We start from the raw sequence: 27,953 nt of genomic DNA, 5'->3' as shown, positions 1-27,953 counted from the left end.
GTTCCAGTTTTCACACATACAGGCTATGAAATGGTGCAACTTCCACTTTTCTCAAAAGACATTAAGACTTCAAAGCAATGACAACAAACCAACAACTTATCTTAGTTTTTTATTTTCCTGGTAACTTCTAATCAGGTTGAATGTCCCTCGTCTATAAGGCATTTTGTTATATATATATATTTATATATATATCACCATATACAATATGTGACTGTAATGTGAAAGGCTACATACATTATTTGGTCATTTATGTAAATACATGAACATTGAAATCAACACAAATGAGTAACCTCCCATATTCACAAACGCTTTCCTTTTTGTTTGCTTCTTTTATGCGAAATATAAACAAAACAGGCCGGACAGTGGAAAAAAAATTTCTTGGGGTAATCGATGATGAACTTTTACTCCTCTTTATTTTTCAGCCCACACTGTACATGCATCACAGGGTAAAATCTGGGAGTTTTGATATTGCAATAAAGAAAAGATCTCCCTTAGATTGCTCAGCACTCTGGATCTATCTGTCACACAACAACAATGAACATTTCCCTCTGCTACATTAATGAAAACACTCAAGCCTGATGAAGCATTTTCACATTTGTATGTACTTTTGACCTGTTGCCTTTCTTTGAGAACATTGTGTAATGAAATGATGGATTTGATGGGGGAAAAAATAGTTAGGGGTTAACCTACACCATTTTTTTGCTGATGGAATTGGATACCAGTGGAATTGAATATCAGCGCCGAGCTGATAACTCCAGCCTTTGTATTGGTATACTTGAGTCTGGTGTAGATGTACCGCTAACTACGAATATATCAAATTGCAGCAAGTTCTATTGAAGGTGCTATGGCCCGATTTCCAAAAACATCTGGATGCTGTGAAAAATATAAATTAAACCACAAGAAGACTTTAAATTAATTTAAACCATACATTTAATTATAAATACTACAAAAGCGCCATATGTTATAACTAAGCAACTTTTTAATGCTCATTTTGAATTTGAAGCCAGCAACACAATAAAAAAAAACCCAAAACAAACAAACAAATAAGAAAAAATAAATAAAATGGACATAGGCATCTAAATGCTCTTATTGATAACTGCACAGAATTTAGTGATTTCATAATTTTCATCATCAATACAAGAGTCAGAGAATCTGGACAAAATCTCTCAATACAAATGATAAGGCTGGAAAAACCTGAACTGAATGACTGTGAGGATCATTAGGCTCTGGGGCTGCACTGCCTTAAAAACAGGGATAATCATGGTGGGAATCACTGCGTGGAGTCTGAAACAGTTCTGCAAGCAGTGATGCTGCATCCACAAAGTTAAAAACCTCATGTACAGCAAGATCCATAAACACCACGGTCTATTTTATAGTGGACTGAGCCGAAGCAGACAACTGTGCGTGGGTTTGAATGGTCTTTCTGGAAACCACTGGCACCACGTCCTCCAGAGTAAAAAGGACAGGGGCTGTTCAGATTGTTTAAAAAGCAGCACCTGTGATTATACGGAGGCCCATGAGCAACACGAGCAATTTGTTAATCTGCAAAGGTCCCATTAATGCTGAACAATATCTACAGATTTTGGACCAACGTGTTTCACACGGAAGAAAGGGATGTGACAACAGCATGGCTCTGTTTTTAGAGAGTCTGGCTACTAAATTTGAATGCTTACACAATCAAAATCTCTCAAAAAGGGGGAAAACATGGCATTGTGAAAAGAAAATGCGACTTTAGATTTATTTGAAATGTGTTCCTGGCATCATATTCAAAATGTGCATATGTAAGAAAAAGTAAAAAAAACAAAACAAAAAAACGCCAGTTTTAATATTTGATATGTTGCCTGTTTTTCTATTTAAGTTCAAAACAGGGTTTCTCTATGGAAGCTTGTTGCTGCCACTGAAAAAATCCCAAACAATTTTAGCTAAGCCAAGTCAAAATTTCAAGTTATTTTCTCAATTTGGGGTTACAAACTCAAACTTCTGAAAAAGTAAGTCAACATTGTGAGATTATTATGAACTACGAATGGCTCCTTTTTCAGTGGCTGAAACAAGCTTCCATATCTCTCTGCAAAGTTGTATGTTTTGTCTATTTTTACATTTTGCACAACATCCCGCCATTTCTGGAAACAGAGTGGCTCCTTGTAACAGATGTATCCTTTCATTTTAAGCCAAAACATTTAATCAGCCCTTTCATACTTTTACAAATTCGTATTATTTAGCTGGCTTAAGAGCAACTGCTACTAAGAATTATTATTTTGGCCATTATTTACTTTTTTTAAGGTACCCAAAAGAACAATAGCACTCTTGCACAATTTGTGTTCCGTAGAAAATGAGGTATGTTTTTTTTTCTGTTAGTGCATATCAATGTAACAGTGCAAAACCAATTACAACAACTATATGTTCAACGATCACCTTGTCAAAATACTAATTTTACAGCATTTACCCCACCATCACTTTTACAAGGCATACAAGAGACCACTTTGAGACATTAAACACACAATATCCTTCTGATCAATTCATCATAGGAAGTAGGGTGAAACCAAACACATTACAACAAAAATACTTAATTCAGGTGATAATGACTAAGAGTAGCAAGCGGATGCACAGTAGTAAATCTGAAACAATAGTAAAAATCTGTGGCATTTAGGTAACTTCACGCTGTATTCAAACAAAGACCCACATAAAAATCTTCAAAATCAAATCCAACTTTAAAATAAAGTTTAATTTTAAAAAAATCTCCTCTGGAATGTTTAATCAGCATGTTGTTGATGGGCCAAGACAGGGTGAAAAAAAAAATCAGAAAGCCTCCCCTCTATCTTCTTAAAGAGAAATTTTGATTACTTTATTACTTTAAGGTGCATGAAAAAAAAATCTGCAAAGAAGTAACAATGTTCCTTAACCCTGTTCAGCGAGGTCTTTATTTTTCACCAGGACCAGCCAGTCCATTGCTTTTTACTGTTATTTGAATGAATTCAGCTGTCAATAACAGTGTTAGTGTCAAGTCCTTCAAAGTGTCCTAATAGTTGTGTGTACATATAACGGATGCTTAAAAGTTGCGACTGAGATAGTGACTTCAGGCCGAGGAACCGTGTCATTAGAAACATTAACATCTGAAAAGACACCCGAGGATATGTCCCATCAAAAAAGGCCTGAGAGAAGTTCTGACGTTTACGTGAAAAATGTATGGATTGTCTCATTCTAGTAATACGCCTGTTTCCTTTTGTCCTATAAAATATGCTGAAATGCTGTAAGGCGTTATATATTCAACTGTAGTTATGTATATATATACAAAACATAGCCTTGCTAGGGCCAAAGAAACAAATGGGGAGCACAAACTCCAGCCATCACACAAAGCTCGTAAGAAAGGTTTCCCACACAGTAGGTAGCCTGCTGTCCTGACAGAGAATTTTCTTCTCACTCAACAAAATAATGGAGACCACTTTACAAGCGCTGCAAAGACCTCCTACGCCAACTGTCTCCCTCAGTCTCTAGCAGAAGGCTCGAGTCAAGGCATCCGACTGGAATGTGTAGATAGAAAAAGTTTGTCAGGAGGCAGTCCCATGGTATAATAATGGCACAAACCACTAGCTAAATTATAAGAATGGGTTAGATAAATATGTACATCATGTGTCTGCATGCGCAGCGCCGCAGTGAAAATGCACAAAAGTTTAAAGGTGATACCACAGAATTTCCTACAACCTCCAAAGACAGCTCTGTCTGCGAACTTTGGGCCTGAATGTTCATAAATATCTGATAAAATTAGTCTTCTCTGAAGCTGACTAAGAAGGGGCTAGGAAAGGGAGAACTGTGGAGAACAATGGGAGAAAAATTCAAAGCAGAAAATGATCTTGTAGAGCCTGATATATACAGATACCGATATTTGATTTAAAAATCTGATTTTATAATAAATTAGCCACAAAACAAACAGATTTCCGTAACATTTGTTATTTTTTAGTTTTATTTTCATTTTCTCGTTTATGGTCGACTCTGCTCGGATTAGCCGGCAGTCGTTTGGGTTCCAAACACTTGTGTTGCCAACAAGGAAGTTGCAAAGTGCCCTCTGGTGGACAAAGTATGCAACATCAACACTCATAAAATAGCTGAAGGGTGTTTCTCCCATCTCTTCTTTACTTTATTAGTTTACATTTATTGGCCACTATGATTGCCGATATTGACAAACTGTCAAATGGCTAATATCATAGGATACTATCGGCCTGCTGTTAAATCTGACTCTATTATATTGTATATCCTGATGTCACATATTTGGAGTCCAATTTATATGTTAATAAAAGGACCTCCGTTGTTCAGAGAAATGTATGTGGATTACTGAATTCAAAGCCCTGATTCTAACAGTGTCTCCACACACACAGACACATACGCTCTACAGGAAGCTGTCAGAACAGACTTTCAAACTACCGCTCACTCTAAACTAGGTGCCATCGAACGCAAACCTAATCTGCCGAAAGATAGGCGCGTCTCAGAAACATCAGATTCAGACATAACGTGCCAACGTAATCTTCAGTTTTCCTGTCCCAAATCTTGTTTTTGTGAAACAGAATCACAACAAAAAAGACACAAAATGTCCCAAATGTGTAGCTTAACTGATGCAGCATACAAAAAAAAAAAAGCAATCTTGTTACATCAGTGATGCTCAGTAAATGACACGTTTATACCAAAGTAGCACACGTTTACTGCACATACACATTCAGACAGAGCAGAATACAACACTACCATACTCTGGTAAGGCAAATCTGAACAGGGCAAGCTGTGATGAGTGTTGTAACATAGCTACAGTATCTGGCAGCTAATTAACCCTTAGTATGTAGTGTTTCAGAGGGGACACGAGTGGCGTTACATCGACTTCCCTTTAGACTGCGAGAAAAGGAACAAAAAAGAAAAAAACATAGAACCTCTCCCAAAGCTACAGGTTACTCAGATAAATAAAATGTGAATGTTGGCATCAATGGCTATATATGTTTTGTAAATATTGACGCATACAAAAAAGCTTATAAGCTGCACTACTGAAAAAAAATGACCAAAGTGAGTTAAGTTTTGTAAAAGAAGAGAATGTGAGAGGGTGAGATTTTGTTTCTTCGGATTATGTCGTTGGCTATAAAATACACCATCCCCAGGTAAACTTGACCCCCCTCCCTCCCTTCACAAATATAGTGTGCAACTTGTAACAAAGTTTGGCGGACTCTAAGAAAGAGAAGGGGTAGTAGTTGTTGTTTTGCCCCTTCCTCTGATGTCCAGGTTCCACTGAGGATAGAGGATAGCAGGCACCAGTGGTTTGGGAACAGCAAATCCTCTGTTAGTCACATCTCTCCTCAATCGTCTCCTTCCCTTGTTTGCCATCAAGTGGGGGCTGTGCGTTGTGTGTGTCCAGTCCATGGAGAAAAAACTCTGTCCCCTTTCTCACAGATAAGCAAATGCACAAAACACTCACATGCACACTCACGCAGACAGCTATATGTTACAAAATAACACATTTGTCTTTATCTTTTGATTCTTTCTTGTTTTTACGCTCCCCACTAGATGACTGTTTCCCCGGGCTGGGTGTGGCTCCAGCCGGTGCTGCTACGCCACCGCTGGCTGCTGCTCCCCCTGCTCCTGGACCACCTCTGTCCGTCTCGGCCCCCTCGGCAGCATCCTGCTGGCCCTCCTTCCCGAACAGGACAGCAAAAGAGTAGAAATTTACAGTTTTGTTTGTATTTGTTGAAAAACTGTGGCAAGAAATGATCAACCAAAAATTAATCTCTCTCTGGAATTAATTACACAGACTTTGAGAGGTAAACTAAAGCTATTTCACACATGCACTGCAGTCCTGAACTTTAACAGGACTCTACCAGGCAGGTGATCATGAGAATGCAAACACATGACGCATTCAGGTTGAACGTGGTCGCTCTGTGAGCTCTTTCAAGTCTGTAATTCGCACTGATGTGAGAATAATCATACAGTACGGTGCATTTACCACCAGGTACAGGACACAAAGACAAACACCATCCACACCTAACCCATGCAGACAGATCCCTAAAGTAAAACATATTTAGAATTTAAGATGACCTATTCTGTTTGATTTTCATTTTATGACATATTGACTTCATGTTGAACACATAGTATGAATGTGTTTAATGCTGTGTGGTAAACATGGGAAAATTATCATAATCTGATTGTCCTGACACCCTGCAGGACGTTAAGACGTGTCCTCATGAAACTTTGGCCATGTGTGTCAGTGTTACTTACGGCAAGAGTGATTCACAGTAATTACCTCAGCCAAGGAGGTACTTGGTAGCGTGTATGAACATAATAGCTTAAAAAGATTTGAATGAATCCTGATCAATCTTTTTAGTGGTGTACGGGGGTGGGGGGGTGGGGGGGTGGGGGGTCGCAATCCATTAATAGTTGGCTTACATCCACCAAGGTTTTCAAGGTCAACTTCATAATTTGATTGGTTGAAAACTGAGAAAAAGCCTTAGAAACTGTGATTCTTACAAGTGTGTGTCTTGTCAACATATAGCAATCTATTATATATCACACTTGACCTCTGACCTCTCCTTCAAAGTGAATAGATTGATCTGATGGTCAAAGTAGTAATGATATATAGAGTTATTTAAAACTGCATCTCTCACTGCAATTGTTTGTATTAATGACATATAGGCACACTGGGAATGTTAAATGGGTATATCATGTACTTTGGACCTCTGACCTCTTCTTCAACATTTCTGAAATGATACTGATATATGGAGATTTTAAATATCACATCATTTACATCCAAATATTATGCCACATTTGGCTAATTTCACTTTTACATTTTACTTTACCCTCTCTTTCCTTCCAGAACGTTATATCTGCTTTTTTTGTAAAACAGTCAATTGAAAATTCGTGAATAACAACAACAAAAATGTGAATTTTTAGACAAAGACGGGCGAGGCTGAGATGGTTTGGACATGTGCAGAGCAGGGATAGGGGATATTTTCGACAAAGGATGTAGAAGATGGAGCTGCCAGGCTGGAGGACAAGAGAAAAGAGCACAGGGAAGATAAATGGATGCAATGAAGGAGCACATGCAGAGGGTTGGTGATAGAAGAGGACGCTAGGGATAGGGTGTGATGGAGAGAGATGCTCCACTTGGGCGACCCCTAAAAGGAGCAGCCGGAAGAAAAATGTAAAAAAGGAGAAAAGCTGTATAAAGAAACTGATGTGAATAAAACTGAAGAGTTTTACTTTTATCTCCTGTTCTCTGTTTTATTTCTTTTTGTCCACTTTCTGAATTTTATACTCTGCTCACACAAATTAAGGAGAAAAAGGATGATTATTTGCTATCACCTTCCCCTTTTCATCATCAGTTCCTCCTTTGTAATTCCGCTCTCTGATGCAGACATCTTTCCGTTTCCAAAAGGTAAACTTTACCCTCCGTGGTTCATAAAATTACCTCCTTTCTTACCTGCTATCTCCCTATCTCCCACCCTCCCTACCTGTGCGTGTGCTGCTGCTGCCACCGCCGCCTGCTCCTGCTCTTGCTCCTGGTAGTACTGGGAGGCTCGTCGGTCCTCTTCCTCCTGAAGCTTTTTCGCCAACTCTAGATCACTGATGCCTTCTGGGAGTTGTTCCCACTGTAAGTCCTGGCTTTGCTGCTCCTGCTGCAGTGACAGCGCCATCAGATAATCCTGATAACAGACATGAACACACATATAAAGGTGGAGAAAGAATCACCTATGAGCAAATCTATCACTGCAACGCTTAAATCCATCAAATACTGTGTTATGGTTATTGAACAGTTGGTCACAAGCCTCAAGTTTTTCCTTATTCGGAGAAACAACTGTGTCTGTCGTCTACTTTGTCAGAGTGCATTATCTAAAGTGTTTCCTTGTCTATGCTATGCACAGTGTCGCTGTAAAGATGGTGAATTTTTTTCTTCATCTAACTGAAGTCATGAGTCGTCCATAAAATACAGTTTTCTTACAAAACCAGTTTTGCTGATAAGGAGTGCTAGACCTGAGTAAGCAAGAAGAATAAAAAGTAATAGCCCCTCTGTTCATGTCTCATTGGTGCATGTGTGGGAGCGAGGCAGAAAATCTGTGTTCAATCTATTTTGGTCCACCGAGAAGAAGACAGCTGTGAAACAGGTAAAAGAGCATCACAGACAAACACAATGCATTGATAGGGACCACAGTGAAGCATGCATTAGAGGGGGGCAAGGTGCCATGCAGCCTTGCCCGGTGCTATTCAGGCTGCCCTGTATGTGATTTGCACTGGGAGCTACAACACATTTATTATTTAAGAAGTTTCCATTATATTTTTTTTTAGCCTGGGTTGACGCAGAGTTTATTTCTTTGGCTTCATTTCCCGTGTCTATTCACTTCGATAATTCTGTGTCTCATGGGAACTGGTGTTGTGTTTCATTGAGGCCAATGCTTTAAAGCAGCTAAAAAAAAAACCAAACCAAAACGTTACTTTGTGTCACACTGATGGTGTGAAAAGCACAACACATTTAAACACATCACGGTCTGGACGGGAATTGTTACTGGTTCTGCTAGTCTTGCCTGCATCAGTGCTCAGACCTGGTCTATCTGATCCTGCTGGCCACGGTATACAGTCTCTGGATCAGAAGGAGGCCGCAACCTGAACTCCGAATCGCAGAAATTGCCGTCGCCGTCAACGTTGTGCAGACTTTCCCAGACAACCTTCTCCTCCGTCAGGAAACCTTGGTCTGTAACCAGAAGGTACAGCTGGCCCTGGGAAACAACACACACAGATTACACACATCTTATCAGTGTATACAAACATGCTGTTAGTACAATGTGTATTTGTTATTACCACAAAGGAGGTGAAGGACTTTCAAAGGTTATTTGTCAGATTTGGTCAATGTGATAGCGCTGAAGGTCAAAGTAAGCAGTCTCAGTTCCAGAATTTATCAGCTTTGTGGAGCCAGAGATTATTGTCTACCATTTTCTATTTTCATCATTTAAATGATCATTATTAATAATACATGCCAATGCCACAATATTAGTTGGTCTGTTGGTGGTGTTGGCAAACTGATTTACAGGACTCAGGACAAGGATGGGTACCGATATCCGGTGCCATTATGGCACCGGTTCTGACATAAACGGTAGTAACCAGACCGAAAAGCAGCGCACATTTCGGTGCTTTTTTTTTCTCCCCGAGATGTCATACACTTTGGATTCTAGCCGATCATTTTACCTTTCCAAGTACAGTAGGCGGGCCCAGTTACGTACGTTCTTTTAGAGCAGAGCTACAGATTAAAAATGCCCAAGGCGAAGCGGTCACAAGTCTGGCTGTACTTCACAGCAAAAGATGCAAACTCAGCAGCCTGCAACAAGTGCTTTAAGCTGATACTGTGCAAATGAGGTAACACCTCGAATCTGATGAAACACCTGGCGACGCATAGCATTTTTTAAAAAGCTATCAAATGTACCGTATTTGATAGCTTGCTGCGAGACCTCACACAGAGCACATCTACTGCGGGTGTGGCAAATCTCCATTAGCGAGTTAGCTCGGACCGCTCCGTGTGTAGGGCTGGACCGTGCTTATCATTTTGCAGAAAAAAAAGAGACTGCTAAAAATAAAAACATAGGAGGTTTTTGGACAAAGTTTGTGTTCTCCATTCTTTAAGCACCGGTTCGAGCACCGGCATCATTTCAAAAGTATCGATTTGGCACTGGTATCGGATAAAACCTAAACGATACCCATCCCTACTCAGGACCCCAGCTTTTACAGGCCATCAGGCCATCAGACTGCTGAACACGTCATAGACACCTCACCTTCACTACTGGAACTTCAACATTATGCACTACATACTGTACACTAATGCCACTGTTTTGCACATGTCTCAACTCTGTATATTTTTATATATTTTATTTATTGTTGACTCTATTTAATTTGTAAAATATGTGTATACACACACACACGTAGAAAAACATTTAGTATACACATCCCGAAATATTTTTTTTTGCATATACTATTATATATTGTACATATATTTATTAGTTTCAGATTTAGCCATTCGTATATTTTGCCTGTTTATGTTATTGTATTTTGCACAACTCTATTGCTTGTGAAGCTCGCACACAAGAATTTCACTCGCTTGTGCTGTACCAATGTACCTGCACATGTGATGTGACAATAAAAGTGATTTGATTTGATTTGATTTACCATATAAATGTCACCTTAGGCCACTGTTAAGTGGTTGCCAGGCAACATGATGGTGTAAAAAAAAAATTACATAATTTTAACGTTTTGAGGCCATTAGATGTTACTAATAGTTACTGTTGTAACATTAAAATATGATTCTTTTATAAGGTTTTACAGTTGCATTAGTTAAAGTTAAAAATGGGTCACTTTAGTCTGTTGCTAGGTGGTTGCTAGGTAACATGGAGAGATAATATGTAATCTAGATAAGAACCTTCAGAGGCCTAAGATGTGCCTGTGTGCCAGTGTGGTTGTTGAATTTTGGATCATGGAACGAGTATGTAGACAGACAAAGTTATATTATTACTCTTATTGTTATTTTCCTTATAATTATGATTATTATTATAATGAGTTTGGTTACAAAATATTAAGTTGAGGAAATGTTGATTGTTCTATAATAATAAACTCTTTCACAGGATTAACTCTTTTGATGTCGGACATAAAGTGCTTCGGTATTTATCTGATCCCCTTCCTCGGATCCCCATATTAATTATTTGAAGGAGAATTATTTATGAAGAATAAAAACAACGTGCCAGTGTTCAGATTAAATCACATGCTAGACCCTACACATACAGTCTTCACAGATAAATAAGGCTGTTTAGCATGTATGTGTACAAGTTCATGCAAAGGTCTGCTTTGGAGTGATTACAAGAGACCATGGGCTGTTATTATGCTTTGTCTGATGGTTGTTGGGCACACACATGCACTGCTTTGCTTATATTGGCAACAAGTGTACTATTCAAAATGAAAGAACAGACACTCACTTCCCCTTCCGTGGATAACAGGAAAGGTTATTCCCTGCTGCAGATATATGGTAAGCAATGACCCTCTTAGGGTCACTGTGAATGTGGTGTCTAATGTTATGTACACATAAATAAACAGCTTTCTTCAGACTGATGAATATATTAAAGCATATCATTAACTACACAGATGCCACTTAAAGGCAAAAGAACTACTCATCAGAAACAAGAAAGTGGTTGAGCTGTTTTCTGTGAGCTCAACTGTAACTTATTAACACTTCAGTAGGTTTGTTATGCATGTTGTGTAGCCCCTCCCACTAGGTCATTTGGACACTGCTCTCCCAGGTGAACATCCTCTGTGCAACCAATTGCACCTCGATTGAAAAAAAAAAAAAACACGTTATATTATTTTTACGTTATTTTAATCGTTTTACGATTATACTTTGTGTTCATATATCACATACAATCTACAACAACTGACATTTAAAGGGCTGCAAGACTTGTTGCTGCTAGAGGGACAGATGGTATCATGACGTCCTGACCCATTTAAGCTGTTGCAATGTAGCAGTGGCTTCTTACATAAATCTCAACTCTTTACCCCTTTAAAGCATACTAAGAGTAACTCTTGAAGCTCTTTTCTGAGCTGAGCAGTTTCTGTCATATTCCAGACCTGCTTATGGAACAGAACGACTGGGTGTCGACAGGGTGGTCTCTGTCTATGCAACTACCCTTGGAAAAATCGTCAAACCTTGTCTTTATTGATATATACTAAGGTATCAAAACTTGCCATTAAGAGTTATCAGGTAGTAGTGAGGCTACCTGATAACTTACGTAGTATTACTCTTCTGAATAGTCGTTTTTCACTATTTCATTGATGGCGCAGAGGTTTTCATTTACTGTAGATGAAAGAGGAAACGGCATGGAGGAATGATGACCTTTCATTCTTGGAGTGAACCAAATAAAGCCCAGTGAAGGTTGCCAAATGCCGTCTTGATCAGGAAAATATATTAAATGCAAGTTACATCAATAAGGTTCACAGTCAGAGCAAATATGCTGTTACTTTTTTGGTAGTTTTACCTTGTACTTGATCATGGTGCTGAAGTGATTATTCCTGAAAAAGACGCAGAGCTCTCCCTCCTGTACCGTAGATGTGAGCTCACACAGTCCATGGTAAGTCAGCTGGGTGGCTGTGCTGTTTAAAAACTGCTCTGCTACGATGCCTAATGAGAGAGAAGAGAAAAAAAACACAAAACAGAAAATTAAATGAAGTTAGATTAGAAAATGAAGAAACACTGATGACTTTTAATTGGTTTAAATTCCTTGGGGAATATAAAGCAGATTTAGGTGACTATAAATTTTAGTTCCTTTGTTTTGATTAGCTTTACGTGCTAGATCCCATAAAAGCTATTTTTGTCATTGAGCTACCACTTGGATGAGTCGCCTGGACTCCAATCAAGCAATCCCAGTTCATTCATGAACACAGGTCGCTACTTGGAAAGCTTTGTGGAAATTCTGGTGTAATGTCTATCCTCACTCTGAGCAACTCTGACTCTCTGCTCGAACTGGCAACCTTTACAGTCACATTTGACATCTGTACAACAGAGCAGCATTCAAAACTCAAAATCAGTGGAATGCTACCACTGAGAAACACTCTACCCTAGATTGTGAATGAATCTTTTAAAGATTTAATCAACTTTACACAAAACTCAGTTTTCTCAGAATTTAATCTCTGTCCAAGATAATTAAATGAACCATATCGGGACATCGACTAATGCGGTGATGTGTCGATGTGGTAGCAGCCCAGCTGACAACTACTTAGGAAGCTCAGTGTTGATTGAGCAAATATTTAGTTGAGAAGTTACAGACAGCTGGTAGGAACGCTGTGAGCCGAGGAAATAGGTCATTTGATGAGTAGTCACAAGTATGTCCTGGTTTTTGTTTAAACTCAGTCTGTGGTTTTCTGGGGAAGCATGTCTAATGTAATGCCAACAAAAAAAATGTTTCACATTTTTTTGTTTTTTAAAAGAAAAAAAAAAAAAAGAAAAATCTTTTTATTATTTTACTAAAATGTACAACTTTTCTCTCCAGCTTCAAGTACACAGGATCAAAAGAGAAGAAATGGGAGACTAGAAAGCAGTCGGGCAGATCAGGAGAGTAGAGAAAGCACTTACCTTCTCCTGCCAGCTCACTGTTGTCTGACTGTTTGCAGGATATTATCTTTTCGACCAGCTGGTTATAGCTGCAGTTGCCCACTGCCTTTACAATATCATGCATCTGTAAACAAAGATAAAAAGTGTGGGAAAGAACATTCAACAAGCTTTGATGTTGTTTTACGAAAAGCTGCAGAAAAACCAAAAGAAAATTTATGACAGCAGCTCCCCAAAAAGTTAACTTATTTAAATCTGTTACACTCACCTATTAAGTCTTTATACAGATTACACACTTATAAAGAACATGACCTTTCATTAACGTTTCTCAAAAAGACGATCAAATGGGAGAGTGCACTTTAAAAGGTCACCTTTTACTTTCAGATCTGTTTTTGCTGTAAACATCTGCAGACTCATAAGGACTTGGAGAACGATTAGATAAAGAAAAGCTGATAAAATAGAACAAAAATAAAACTTTCAAAGAAAAGGTGAGCTGAAACTGGTACAAGAGTAAATTCTAATTACGTGCTAATGGAGAGGTACGGTGTGAGCTGCATTTGGAGACTAATTCCAGTAGCTTGTATTGAAATGAGGAGATTGCCACCTACACTCATCATTTCTGTTCATGTCCAGAATAAAGAGCTTTCTGTTAAGGTGCATGCGTTATAGTGGATGGCTCATTTTTTTTAAAGGTTGGAGACCTCCTCCTCTCTCTGACAGGCTCCTAAGCCATGAACCAACTCAACCTCTCAGGTCCTCTGAAGCAGAACAAATGATTGTTCTCCGACTCGCCCCTGATACTGGAGACGCTGCTGGAACAAGCAACCACATCGTGCTCTGATAATGTTGGCACACATATTGGACGAGTTTAAAACCAAATGAAAAACATTTCTTGTTCATCTTTTTAATTGTCATTTCTTTTATCCAATCATTTTTAACATTATTTTTTTTCTTTTCACAAATCTAATAATAACACCCTAAGACTAAAGTCTTTGTGCTCCAGGTGCCCCCACTGAATGTATTATAAATTGGTTTCTAAAGCTTAATCCACCACCACAAAACATATGGAAGTAAAAGCATGCAAACATATAAAATTAGCTAAAAGTCATTGAAGCTACAAAATCTCTGTTTTATAAAGCTTTTTAACTCTGCAATGGCCTTATAATTACAACAAGGTGCTTCAATCCACATCTCTTTCTATTCTTTTTGGCACATTTTTTTGTTTAATCATTTATTAATTTCCTCCCTGTTTGTGGGGTTAATCAGAACAATTTGTTTTTATGCTCTTGTTTTGACATTAATTTTTAAAGCGTCATATTGAGGATGTAAAGTCATGTGGCATGCAAATAAAGAAAAACATGACCTGTCGAAATGTAAAACTGCTTGAAAATGATGCTGCACTGTATGAGATGTTAGAATAAAGCACAGATTAAAAAACAAAAAAGGGGGCAAGTCAATACATGGAGACATGTGAACATGAAAGAGGATGTGCTGAAGTTCAAACTGAGCATCAGAATGGGAATAAAAGGTGATTTAAGTGACTGTGGTTGTGGCAGATGGGCTGATGTGAGTATTTCAGGAAGTGTTAAATTACTGAGATGTTCCCACACAACTATCTCGAGGTTTACAAGCCTGAAAAAGAGAAAATATCCTCGGACCTGCAGTTCTCTAGCTGAAAATGTCTTCAATATGATAGGAAGGCAAAACTACCTCAACTAACCATTCATTACACCCAATGTATGCAGAAGAGCATCGTTTAATGCACAGCATGTAAAACCTTGAAGCAGATAGGCTACAGCAGCAGAAGACCCAGGTGCTGCTCCTGTTAGCTAAGAACTGAAAATTGAGGCTACAATTTGCAGTAATAAGTTAGAACAAGACTACTTAATTGGACTACAACTAAAATGAATTCAACGTCCAACGTATATGTGTGGAGAAAAAAAACAAAACAAAAAAAAACACAAAAAACACAAAACTGAGAGTATTCATATTATGTTGAAGATAAAAAAAAGAAGAAAAAGAAAACGGGCCGATTTCTACGGCAGTAAAGGCAAAATAAGATCCATCTCACCTGGGGGTCAACCAGCCAGCCGTGGTAAAGAGGGATGTCCAGCAGATCAAACACAATGCATTCTGGGGTGTACTCAAAGACTCGCACCCCGGTGAACTTCACATTCACGTCTAGACCTGTCTGCAGCTTATGCAACACTGCCATGGCATCACTCATGTTCTAGAAAACAGAAAGGACACAGCGCAGCAGCGTGAGACACAGATGTTATACAAATCAAATTGAACTGATCAGAAAAAATGCAAGTAATCACAACAGTTGCTGGGGTCCTCGTGGATCAATTTCTAGAACTTTAAAATAAACCATTAGCTGTCACTTACACCAATACAAAAACCTGCTTTCATGTAGTTTTGTCAGATCACATTATTTTATTGTAGCGGAGTTATTTTCATATATACTGCTCTTTTTACTTTTTGCTCAATCAGTCAACTTCATGCAATTAAATATTCCTGTGATTATTTCACGCCGTAACAAACTACACACAGTTCAGCTTTTCATCTAAACTCAATGACATCAGTATATGTTTTAAGCGGCTAATAATAATATTTTATTTTTTCCTTTCAAAAATTCAAGTAAAGCAGATTTTTACTTTTTGTTTGCTTGCAGCAGTTGGTAAGATCAACTTCAAATGTCGTTTCTTCCCTCAATGTGTCATGTCTTTATGACCAGATGATGGGAGATGACTCACTGTAGCCGAAAGATGCACTGACGTCACTTTTTCGCATGATACCACCCCCCTGCCGCTATCACACTGTGACAAAACAAACCCACTGTGGCTGCTATGAACGGACTGAGCTGTGATACCAGGAGGCGAAAAAAATACAAACAAACAAAAGTCCTGAAAAAGTAAAAAAACTGAATCCACATCCATCTATCTTTCAGATTAGATCATGTTTTATGCCGTGTACCCGACAGTAGTGGCTGGGCACAGGAACCAGGAGAGAATCAGAGGCTCCTGATTTGTACGTGGTGTGGTAAATGGGCTGTATTTATATTGTATAGCATCTTATTGAAGATCTTTAATATGGACACTGGAGGAGCTGGGAATCAAACCTATGGAACTACAAACCTTTAACCCCCAAACAGAGAGCACAAACTGGCATTCTGGGTATAACAGTTAAATCCTGGAAAACCTGGATGACTGAGCCTATTTGTCAGATATGACCGGTCCCCGTTGCAGTAAGTTTGTGAATACAGTTCCATGTCATTGTGTTTCACCTGTGCGCTTAATTTTCTATTATAAAACAGAGTGTTGATTTGCTTTATTTTGCTTCAGTTTTCCCTCACCCACTTCTCAGTGTATTCTTGTTAAAATGTTCTTAAAGTCAAGTTTCAATTCTTAATAGCTTACCCATGTTTTAAAAGTGCTTTACACAAGTCAGTGCACAGTGGCAGATACTTTAGAGGCACAGAAAAAAGGGCGAATGCAGCAGTGGACAAAGCTTTCAACATTTAAATTCCTGTAAAAATAAGATTTCTTATTTAGTTCCTCTTGTAATGAGTGGGCTGAGTTTTTCAAGTTCTGCTTGAGAGAAAAATGGGAAATTCTGGCATATTTCTCAGTTGAAAAAAAGTGCGACTGCACAACCTTTGTAAGTTTTAAACAAAACAAAACGAAACAAAACACCTGTTTATGTTCAACTCCTTGAACATAAACCCACAGGAAGGTCTTGGATTTTGTGTAAACACAACCTAAAAACATAGTTCACAGGTGAGAAAACAGGGAGGCCTGAAGCTAAACCGTAACCTAGTTGTTGTGTTTTCATAGAGACCTGCATTCAAACCCTGCACACTCTTCTTGCCCAGTGACTACACAATCACTGCACAGAGGCTGCAGCCCAGATACCACCTAATAAGCAACATAAGAAGAAAATAAGGCCTAACAGGCAGAGAGCAGGATCCCTGCATAAAAAGCCCAAACAAACTAACAGTCGTATGAATGAGACGGCATCATTTTGCATGAGATTCAAATTGTTTCAGTTACATCCTGCATATTAGAACCTGACTGAGAGCTTGTATGCCACTGCTATTTTTCAATTAAAGCCAAATCCAACAGTACTGAGAAAAACATTGTCTTTTACACTGATAAGAAAACCTCTCACTATAGAGGAATTAGTCTCTATGTGTGCGCCTGTACTCCGCTTTTGTTGACAACTGCTCATCCTCTTTTCTTCACACTTAGCAGGTGTACGGTTGGGGACCCAAGGAAATGCCATGCTTGGTGTAAAGTTGTCTGAATGAGCTGCCCTAATATTGATAGTTAAATGTTGTGTTTTTTGTTATGCTTTAACAACACCATGTTTTTAATAATGACTTCCTCGGGATGCTGCTCGTTCTAAACTCAAAGCATTCGCACACATTTTACCACCTAATGTGAAGTTGTTTGGGAGGCCATCTTTAGTAACTATCAGCTGTTCCACAATCTTCACACACTCCCACACACACAAACACACCCCGTCCTCTTTACAGTAATGTTTTAGGTGTGTGCTAGCTCTTTTCCTCCTTTGTTATTGCAGCACACATACACACGATGATCCACAGCACATGGCTGACCCTGATCCGTGTGCTATAGATACATAAAAAAGGCTTTTCTGATATAGTAATACAAAAACATGTTTTAAGTATATTTCAAACAAATATCAGCAAATCTTTATTTTTTTTTCTCACATTTAGAAAGAAAAATTTTAATAGAAAAGTCTCTGGTTGTACTTCTCATTAGCCATGTTTTGACTGGTGGATTTTCATTATCTCTGTAGAGTAAAAAGGTTTTAAAGCAGACACAAATACATCGTGCGTAAGTGGAAAATCCTTTTCTGTGGATCCGACTGGCATTCTTTCTTTATCGGTAAGAGAGGATTTAATTAGAAAACCAGCCTTTTTACTTCACCGTATGAATATTAGAGCAAATACTCTATATACATAACTGCACCACACACCTGAGGACCCAATGAGAGAGACTAATTCCTGCACTCAGCCTCAGAGCAATGTTTCCCAGCTGGCACTAAACCTCTCCTGCCATTTAACTCTGAAATCAAGATAAGCCTCGCAGCTGAGCCCGACAACTCTATTATGAGTGTATAGTGTGTTCTATGGGAAGATTAAAAAAAAGTTCCACAAACCAAAAACCAATTACCACCGTCACACATACCAGAAAGATAAATACGAGCCTACAAAGTGGAGATTTATTTGCATTTTTCAGTTTTTAAATTCTAATATTAAACGATTAAACCCCATTTATTTTCTCTCAGCTGTATTGCATTATAAAAATGCCTTCATATGTTTAATCAGTTAAAAACTTCTCTTGTCCAAACTAATAATAATAGTAATTCCAAGCAGCTGTAGGGAAAATGCTTCCAAATGAATTATAGAAATGTTTTCTAAGGGTTTTGTCTGACACAAATCAATTTTATTATTTTGGACATGACTTTGCACACATTTTCCATAAAACTATGAATAAAATATGGTCTTACTATTATGATCTAGTTTGAATCACTATGCAAATGAAAAACTTTATTTCTGTGATACACTACATCTAATATGCAAGCATCGAAATGTCTTCATGTTTTCAGGGCAGTTTGTGTGGACTCAGGGGTGACCGGCGGTGTCAAACATAAAGCCCAGGGGTTAGAACCAGCCCTGGTAAAGACTCCAATCAGGCCCACTGGATAGTTTTGAAAAATGTGAAGGAGGGGATACATTTTGGACTTTTAACTATAAAAGACCTCCCCGCAAAGCCATTTATACCACACCAGACTAAATAAGTAATAGACAAACAATAAAAAGGCAGAAAAATTCCCACCATCTAATACAGAAATGTCTTTCCTTTTTTCCCCTGTTTTTCCCACAATGGCTTCAGAGTATTTTCTGTGAAGTGTTTTGACATCCCCCTGCTAGCAATAGGATCGTGTCCAATAAGCGCTGGGCTGCTCCAGCTTTGACCCTTTGGTGCACAGAGCTGAGGTGGAAAGCCCACAGCTGGCTCATCTGAGTGTGTGGATTAGGATGCTTATAAGCGGCAGTGATGGGAGGATTAGCAGGGATGTGTAATGGACCACATCTCCTCATTTTAGGGCAGAGAGCTCCAACAGCAGATGAGCGCTCGTGGATCAGATGATTAGCACTGCATCACGCACACGTTCATCTAGCCCCGCCGTGTTACACTTCCACAGCGTAACATTAGCATGGTACTCTGCTGGGGCCTTGCAGTTTGTTTGTTTTTTACACAGTCTAAGCGAAGGTGTCTAAGGGCAGGCCTCTCTGCTTCTCTCTCTGAGCACATGAGGGACTTTGTTCCCAAAAGGATTTATTTTCTTAAGATGAAGGTTCCAATTAAGAACAGAACACATGTAGCCGTTCCCACTTTACAACATAATGAAGCCAAGAAATCACCGTGACACCAGTCATGCAGAAACAATAAGAAGATGCTCGCTTTATTTCTAGATTTGAAAGAACATAAAATCTGATTGTTACTGTGAAGAAACACAACTGAGCACCAGGTTCTGGTAGAAATATAAAGGGTGTATGAAAAGTCCAATTTTAAAGTGCTATAATTATGCAGCCTTTCCAAGACCAGTAACGATCAAAACACACTGTCAGAAAGATGGGATTTGTGACTTTCATGTGGTTGTTGGTAGGTAACATAACAACAACAGCAACTCCAGAGATGATTTCAAAAGTATGGGACGAGTCTGAGCACTGTATGCCGTGTGTTTGGAGGGAAACAGCACTAATGACTTTATACTTTGTAATCAGCTGTGTTTTAAAAATTACCACAAAGCTTCTGTCCATTACTGTCCAGCGCTATGAAATCAGAGGATTCAGAGGATGCACTGTACATTTTATGTCACTGTGAAGCAAACAGAGAATAGTGAATACAGCTGTCAGATATTTGTTGTCTGTGCAAGCTGATGCATATTTTATGGGTCTGCCTGCAGTCATCTGTGTACATCTACACGCCAGATAAATCTTTATACATATACACAATAGATCTTTGAGCCTAAAAAACATCAGTCAATGAATGGAGGCCAGCAGCCTCAGAAGTCTTACATAATGTCATGACCCATTAGTTTGAGGTGTTAATTATTAACAGTTTACAAGACGGCAATGTCCCACAAAGTGGGACACACTTTTTGTGCTGGCTCACATCTGCAGCGTTTGATACTCAATATTTTGGTCATCAGATTCAAGACAAATCTAGATCTGTCTAAATCATGGGGGGAATATTTCTTTTTCCCAATAGAGCAGAAAAGCAAACCAGGTCCTAAAAGAAATCAGTTTCTTTCTGACAGTGTCAAAGCATCAAGCTTCATAGAGATACATTTTTTGCAAAGGAGCCCTCGCAATGGATTACACTAAATTGTACAAACGCATTTAAGAAAGAATTTACTGAAATTTAATGGAAAAAAATAAACAAAACAAATAAAGATGACACATCAAACATTGAGAACTTTGACACTAATTAGTAGATGACAGGTCCAGACAGCAGGGAGGCCAGCTTAGCACAACAGTGCAATTGCAATATGTGTGGTTTTCCACCGTTTTCACTAAAACCAAGCACGGATTCACTGAGTCTGGATGAAACTTGTTTAGCTTTAATGGTGCCTTCACAAATGTGTGAGTTAACCAAGCTGTGTGCACTGATGCATCCACAGAGGGTCACTCTCCTTGTTAGCTCACAGGATACAGCCTTTAGGATTTCTTTCATGGATACCCTTCCTGTGGCCTAAAGGTCACTGCCATTCAACCTCATTTTTAAACTGTCCCCTGCGTACAAGACTCATTAAATATTAAATACCCAAACTCTGACCACCAAACTGACCATTACCGCAAAAATACTCAGCCTCTATTCATATTGATTCAATTCAATTCAATTTTATTTATACAGCCCCAAATCACAACAACAGTCGCCTCAAGGCGCTTTATATTGTAAGGTAGACCCTACAATAATACATACAGAGAGTTAGTTTAGTTTTAAGACCTGGCCCCTGGTTTATTTTTAGTATTACACAACTTTTCTACATTTTTGTTCTCCTTCTGTTGACATTTTTGAAACATGCTGTTTGCATCCAATTCAAAATAACCACATACATAAAATGTTTTTTTTCAGTTGGTACTTTTACTGTAGTTGTTATAAAATACAAGGTTGAAAAGACCTGCAAATTACCTTTTACACAACAAACCTGATAAACTGGCAACTCTGCGTAGACATTCATTTCTCATCTTTTAATTAGATAGAGCCAACTCGGATTAAATCAGGCTCTGATACCACAACCCACACAACTGAGAGCATACTATAACTCCTTCAGTAATCTGCACTACACAAGGACCTCCATAAACCTTATAAACTGGGCTGTATGATTTGTTTTTTTAATTGTAACTTATTCTATTATCTAAAGTTTATTAACTACAGTCAATGCTGGCTTATTTCGACAGAGATTTCAAACATACCACACACAAATATTTTGCCTTCGTTAATGAAAAATCCACACTTAAGGGCATATAGAAATTCAGAGTCATGCTACAGCTGCTGGGACTGTACCTGCTTCACTCAGCGCAAAATACTTGTGAATAATGATCGATACTATGAATGACACTAAATAGGAACAAGAGAGGATGCTTAAACCCAGCCCGCTTCCTTCAGTGATTGTGGATGAATCAGAGTGTTCAGCTGGGTCCACTGAGACGAAAGCCTAGCAAAACTACACTCACTTCCTCAGCTTCACCGAGTAAATATTTAACAATAGCTAAAGAGCAGCCGTGCATCTGCTATTTTAATCCGCATGCACTCCTGCGACAGATGATGACTTTTAAGCGGAATTTATAAATAGAATTACTTCGGTTATGAACTCCTAGCATCCTTTTCAAAGTCGGGATAACTTCATTTGCATTTTGCATCAATCCAATGAGCAACGGAAATATGTCTCTGCAACATATCAAGAAGAGGGCACCATCTGATTCTCATCCACGACACATCTCAGACTTGTTCCTTTTTAAATCATAATTTCCAGCTTCCAAGAAGCCTTGGCCGCTGTAGTCTCCACATAACTGTGTCAACCAGCCCAACTGCAAACGCAGGCGGCAAACGGACACAAGGACACCCACATGCAAAACAACTCCCGGGCCAGTATCTAGGATTAGACCACCATAATAACTATGCAACGCATACCCTGACCACTCCCTTACTCTGAATGCTGAGGACACTGCTGATTTATTCAAGAGGTTGTATTTCAGCTCAACTTAAATTTAGAAAGGTCGCTCCAGAGAGCTTCTATGAAGAACCTATGCGCATTATTTTTGCCCTTTCTGAACGAGGGACAAGTGTGGCTTGAAATCATTCACAGATGTGCTGGTGCTCTGCCACGCAAATGGAGAAGAGGCAGGGCCCCTCCCACACTCTGAGGCAGGCAGTGGAGATGGGAGGAAGCAAGGGAACCACAGCTCCATCTCCAAGAGCCTCTCACTGTGAGCCACACACATACAGCCTCAGTAATAGCCGGGAGCTGAACTTACCCAAGCGTCTCTAAGCATTTACTGCCATGTGAAACAACATAATCTGACACTGTTGACCCTTTTTGTTCCCTGGGCCTTGCAAGACACATCTTATGTAACATACAGAGCAATGGAAGAAAAAAGAAAAGCTGGGCTGCAGTCGTATGTATGCAGTTTGCAATCAACTCGACCCTTATTACCATATTATGGAACATCCGCTGCCCTTCTCTGCTATGTCAATGCAAATGTGCAAACCCGTTGTAGTTTAAACAAGCAGCTACACGGGGTGTTGGCAGGACATGAGACACAGCAGCGCGGCAGTGTCGTCACTGTAGTAAAAAGAAATCTCAATAGAGACAGCGAGCAGAGCAGATAGCTCGTGTTAAACGTGCACATTTGTCGTTTCAACAGAGAGGGTGAGAAGAGAGCAAGAGAGTGAGAGCCAACTCATCCAAAACAGCCCTCGCTCCTCCTCAAGCACCGTGAACAGTCAGCAGCTTACTAATACACACACATAAGCAAAAACACACGCCTGCTTAGGTATGAGTCAGGCCTTACCTGCTCATAGTTTAACCGCTGAGCTTCTGATATCTCTTTAGGTTTGGTTTCCAGGATGTAGTCACCTGGAGAGAGAGAGAGAGAGAGAGAGAGAGAGCGATATTGGCAGATATGTCGAGTCATATTCCAGAGCAACGCAATTACTATCTGGATTGGAACTCATTACATGGAGTAAAGATTGTAACAGATGTTGTGAACTGTTTCTAGTGCTCACTGGTAGATTTTGCACTGGTCGGCTGTATCCCAAAAAAAGGTCTGTGACAAATATGGAGGATGAGCTGAATCTCGGTCATCTGTGGCATCACCTGAAAGCTCCGCTGACTCACCTCTATAGCAATACAGGCTGTGCCAGAGGGCAGAGCCTGGCAGATGTCTGGCTCCTCTTTTACTTATTTATTTTTTTGCCCTGATCAGTACTACCAACATGCAAGTCTTCACTCAACAAACTGAGACTTTACAGTACATCAGCTGTAGACAGATAAGTTTCAAGATGCGCCAAAAACACAGCTGACCGTTACATCTCAAGACAAAGGTTTCCGCTCGTTGCTAATTGTCTTGTTTTTCATTAGGATCTCACTGATGAACATTTCCAGCATTGCAAAGGGCAAATACATTCTTCCCCTCGCTGTGAATGCTTTACTGCCGTCTACTCCTTACTTTTAAAACTCTTGAGCAAGTGGTTTTCAAAAATGTTTCACAAAGAATCATAAATTTATTAGGAACTGGCAGGAGTATCGTGCTGCACTGTCAACACATATTTTCCCTGAGAACTGCTCAGAGGAATGCCATGGACGCCTAGTCGACAACATCTATATTAAGTGAAAACAGCTACACGTTTAGGATAAAAACTGCTTTCATATGCATCTTCCTCAAACAGAACAAGTGGAATACATCCAATAAAAAGAGCCTCTTAAGCTTTCTTTTGTGTGATTAGTGCTTTATAATTGTAATGACGCAGTGGTTTCTTTGTGCGTATGCTGTGGGAAATAACTGCCCAGTTCTGAACTTGGCTTTCAAGTAAAATGAAATAAAAATACAAAGCTCAGCAAAGGCTTGTTACGTTCTTCAACCTTTATTGGGACTTATGATATCGTGTGCCAAATGCATGCTTCACAAACAAACCGGAAAAGCAAGCGGATGCATTCACTCGGGCTTGGTATAGCCCTGCTGCCGTCTTCTACAACTGTAAAACACAAGCTTGCTTTTCACAAAATGTTTGATCAGACAGTAGCCTAAAAACCACCTCTGTCTTACTTGCTGAACTGGACAGCCTTGACAAAGACTTTAGTGCAAGTCAAGATTTTTTCCAGCAGGGGGCCTGCCAGCTGACTGCTTTTACTACAGCAAGTCCACAACTGGGAAAACCCCTCACTGCTGACCTGTTGACTCACTGATCCCTGACAGTCACTTAATATCTGTATCTATCTGCCGGATCTCTGGCATGCTACGCTGCTTACTCGTGAGCTGTGATACTCAACCATTGGCCTTTTAAAAACACCACTTCTGAGCTTGGTGTTTACGTGTTACGACAAAGAGGCTATCCAGAAGCCCCTTAACGCTACGCAAGACTGTGTGTGCCGCAATTATGTGCAAGCACGAGGTACCACACGCACACAGCAATTTTAAATGCACATAGTGATCAGGCCGCACAAATCTGCCACTGTCTGTCAGTGTGATCAACAGAGACGAGGTATGTCTCACACACAAGTAATCCTAGTAAATCTGTTGTAAAACCTTACGTGGATCATTGTGCACTGGAGAGTGACACAAGTGTGGATCGGTGACTCTACCTCTGAAGAGCCCCTTGCTAATGTGACACTTTATTTTGATATTTGAAGTTTAATTTTAGTTATGAATGACAGGACACAGCTCCTGTTTCCTCTGCAGCAGCATGAGACTGGCTGATGGGGGATTCCCCTGTGCTGCTATATATATATATAATATATATATATATATGACCAGTATTGGGGAGTAACGGAGTACATGTACCGCCGTTACGCATTTCAAATACAAAATATGAGTAACTGTATTCCGTTAGAGTTAACGTTTAAAAGGTGGTATTCAGAATACAGTTACTTTGTTGAAATAAATGGATTACACGGCGGTCTTTTCCTGTTTCATATGTTAGGCTATGCTCTCTCTATTTTTGGTAATTCCACACTGGTGGAAACCCAAACAAAACGCGCATTAAGAGGCTCTTATGCCTGTGTCTCAATCTTGTGGCTCATGTCACCTCTACTTGCACAATGACGTGAAGAAATATTTTTAAAAATGATTTAATATGAAGGCAATAGGCAGAGTGTTACAGGCATTGCCCTAAAGAATGTAGCCTCATGGGCAGTGTAGTCCGTGCTGCAGGGAGAATGGACTGCCATACCCGTTATGTGCGAGCGAGGGAGGGAGGAAAAAGGGGAAAAGTACGAGTTGTCACCGAGCAGAAACGGGAGATGGAAGCATGTAAATATAATAATAACCACTACAGCCAAAAAGAGTGCCTGACAAGCCCAGTTGTAAGTAAGCTATTAGGACTCAGACTGTAGGACTGTACACTGTGTTCCTGTTTTTCTCCGACACAATAAGTTCCTTTGGAGCAGCCTTTCAACGCATCTCTCTGTCTCTCGCTAGCAAAGTTGACCCACACAACAAAGTAAAGCCAGTTTTCGGCTACGAGCCCGACACGAAACCCGGCGTATTAGCCAGAGGACCCTTTACCTCGGTTTGACCTGTTTTATATACGCTCAGAATAGTTTTCTATATGAGATCGCTGCAAAAAAGCGCAGCCTTACCTAATGTCCACCCTACTGTTACTCATTTTATGTTAAGATTTAAACATCCAGTTGGTATTGGTATGGCGAGTAACCCTCAATAAATCACACAGCAATAGTACATTCATGTAGTTGTAAAAAACATGACAATATATTAAGTAATCCAAAGTATTCAGAATACTCTCATTGAGTAACGTAACGGAATACGTTACAAAATACATTTTGGGGCCTGTATTCTGTAATCTGTAGTGGAATACATTTTAAAAGTAACCTTCCCAACACTGTATATGACCTGCATGTAACTGCTCATTAGAGAGGACATGAAACACAAGAACGCTTATGAGGGCACTGAAACTCAGTGGCTTTGCAGGCTTCTATGTTTACAAGTGCATGGACTCATGGGCGCCACTCCAAATGCAGGTTAGTGTGATGCTGTAGGAGCAGCCCAAGACACTGCTACTGGATTATGCTGCTTTTTGGACTTGTCACTGAACACACATGGGAGACTAAGTGCTGTCAGGATTACAAAGACTTACCGAGATACTCCATCAGTTGCTCAGCAGTTATAATTTCCATCATAGGTGGCATCTTAACCTGCAACAGACGTATGCAGAGCCATAGTTCATTAGTAATTTTTAAAAACAACACAGCGGGACAAATATGTAAAAGATACGTACATCATATATCCTGTAAGCACTTAAGGCGTTTGGGCATGATGGTTTAACTAGTGAAATCACGTAAAGACGTGTCTTGGCTGAAATTAATAAAAAAAAAAAAAGATAATGCAGAGCGATGAGACTGACAGTTGTGTTATTAAGTTAAGTCTTAATACACACTTTTTCTTTATAAAGGCATGAAACCTGTCAGAGCTCAGAGATGCATTAAGAAATCTGCCTAATTATATCAGTGCAAAATCAAGTTTGCATTGATCCACAGTCATTTCCAAGCCTTTACCTTCCATGCAAGCAGAAGGACATTCATGATGGCCAGTAATGGACAGGGGCCATTCTCGTTCTGGGTGATGATCGGCGTATTCTCCTCCCTCCATTTGATCCACTTAATGTGGTATATGGACTGGCCGGCGGCCCTGTCCTTCGCATATGAACTCTTCGTGCCATCAGCCCCGTACTCGTTCTGCAGGGCCAAGGCCAGTCCTCTTTCCTCCAGCCCCTCACTGTTCAGGTCAGAGCTGGGGCAGGAGTTGAGGTTGGAGAAGGACTCGAGTGAATCTATGCTTCGAGACTCTCCACCGAGACTGGGATCGGGGTCACTCCCACTCGGCAATCCCTCTGATAAGGCGTTATCAGCGGGCAGCCCCGACTTGACGTTTTCTGTGTTTGCATTGTCCGGACACAGATTAGTCGGTTTGGCAAGTTTTGTCGGCTCACTTTCTCCGCTGGCGGAAACCTCAGCCTGCACATCTGCGCTCTCTTTATCGGGAGGTGAGGACGAGGCGTCGGTTTTGTTGTTTACCAACTTTGAGGCACCACCCTGGCTGTCTTTTGCGGCCACCACAGAGTCATGCCCCATCCCGTTACTGATCTGATCGGACCCCGACCACAATTCGCTCGCCTCGGCGTTCTTCTTCTTCTTCTCGTATCCCTCCTCTTGCTGCTGCTCGGGGAGGACTTCGACCACTTCTTGCACGTCAGACTTCCCGGCACTGGTACTGGAAGTGACATTACTGGGAGCACCATCGGTTGTGGTGCTGATATTATAACTAACGTTAACCAAACTACAGAGAGGAGCCTCACTATTCTTGCATTTGTCGGCTGTTCCTTTCACTCCAGCGACAGTAGCAGCTTCGCCCATTTCTCCCGCAATCGTAGCACACAAAGAGCTCCCGTCAGCGTCTCGATGCAAGTTTGCATTTTTCTCCATTTCGGTTTACGAGTTGTCGACAGATTTTAGCTAAATTGCAGCGGTAGCTTCGGTCCCAAAGACGCCATGACAACTCTGCGAGTGACGTCACCAGAGT

General features: G+C 39.9%; 1 protein-coding gene across 2 annotated transcripts; it reads right to left on the bottom strand.

The window, feature by feature from the left end:
• Nucleotides 1-96: 96 nt before the first annotated feature.
• On the bottom strand, nt 97-27,953 carry mindy2 (MINDY lysine 48 deubiquitinase 2). Of its 2 annotated transcripts, XM_085269430.1 has the most exons (9): nt 26,930-27,953; nt 26,512-26,569; nt 23,211-23,275; nt 15,168-15,326; nt 13,121-13,223; nt 12,027-12,169; nt 8,562-8,735; nt 7,476-7,667; nt 97-5,662 (listed from the first exon to the last, which is right to left on the bottom strand). In XM_085269430.1, exons 1-9 carry the CDS (start codon nt 27,854-27,856, stop codon nt 5,474-5,476), a joined length of 2,010 nt encoding a protein of 669 aa, XP_085125556.1. In that variant the 5' UTR covers nt 27,857-27,953; the 3' UTR covers nt 97-5,473. The 2 variants fall into 2 exon arrangements, with proteins under 2 accessions (XP_085125556.1, XP_085125564.1); XM_085269438.1 differs by lacking the exon at nt 97-5,662 and having other exon boundaries at nt 7,540-7,667; nt 8,544-8,735.

Source organism: Mchenga conophoros, linkage group LG1, assembly GCF_057382185.1.
Source record: "Mchenga conophoros isolate Kocher_MC1m ecotype Shallow Benthic linkage group LG1, M_conophoros_male_GT1.1, whole genome shotgun sequence".
Lineage (NCBI taxonomy): Eukaryota > Metazoa > Chordata > Actinopteri > Cichliformes > Cichlidae > Mchenga > Mchenga conophoros.
This window is presented reverse-complemented; position numbering and strand designations above follow the sequence as displayed.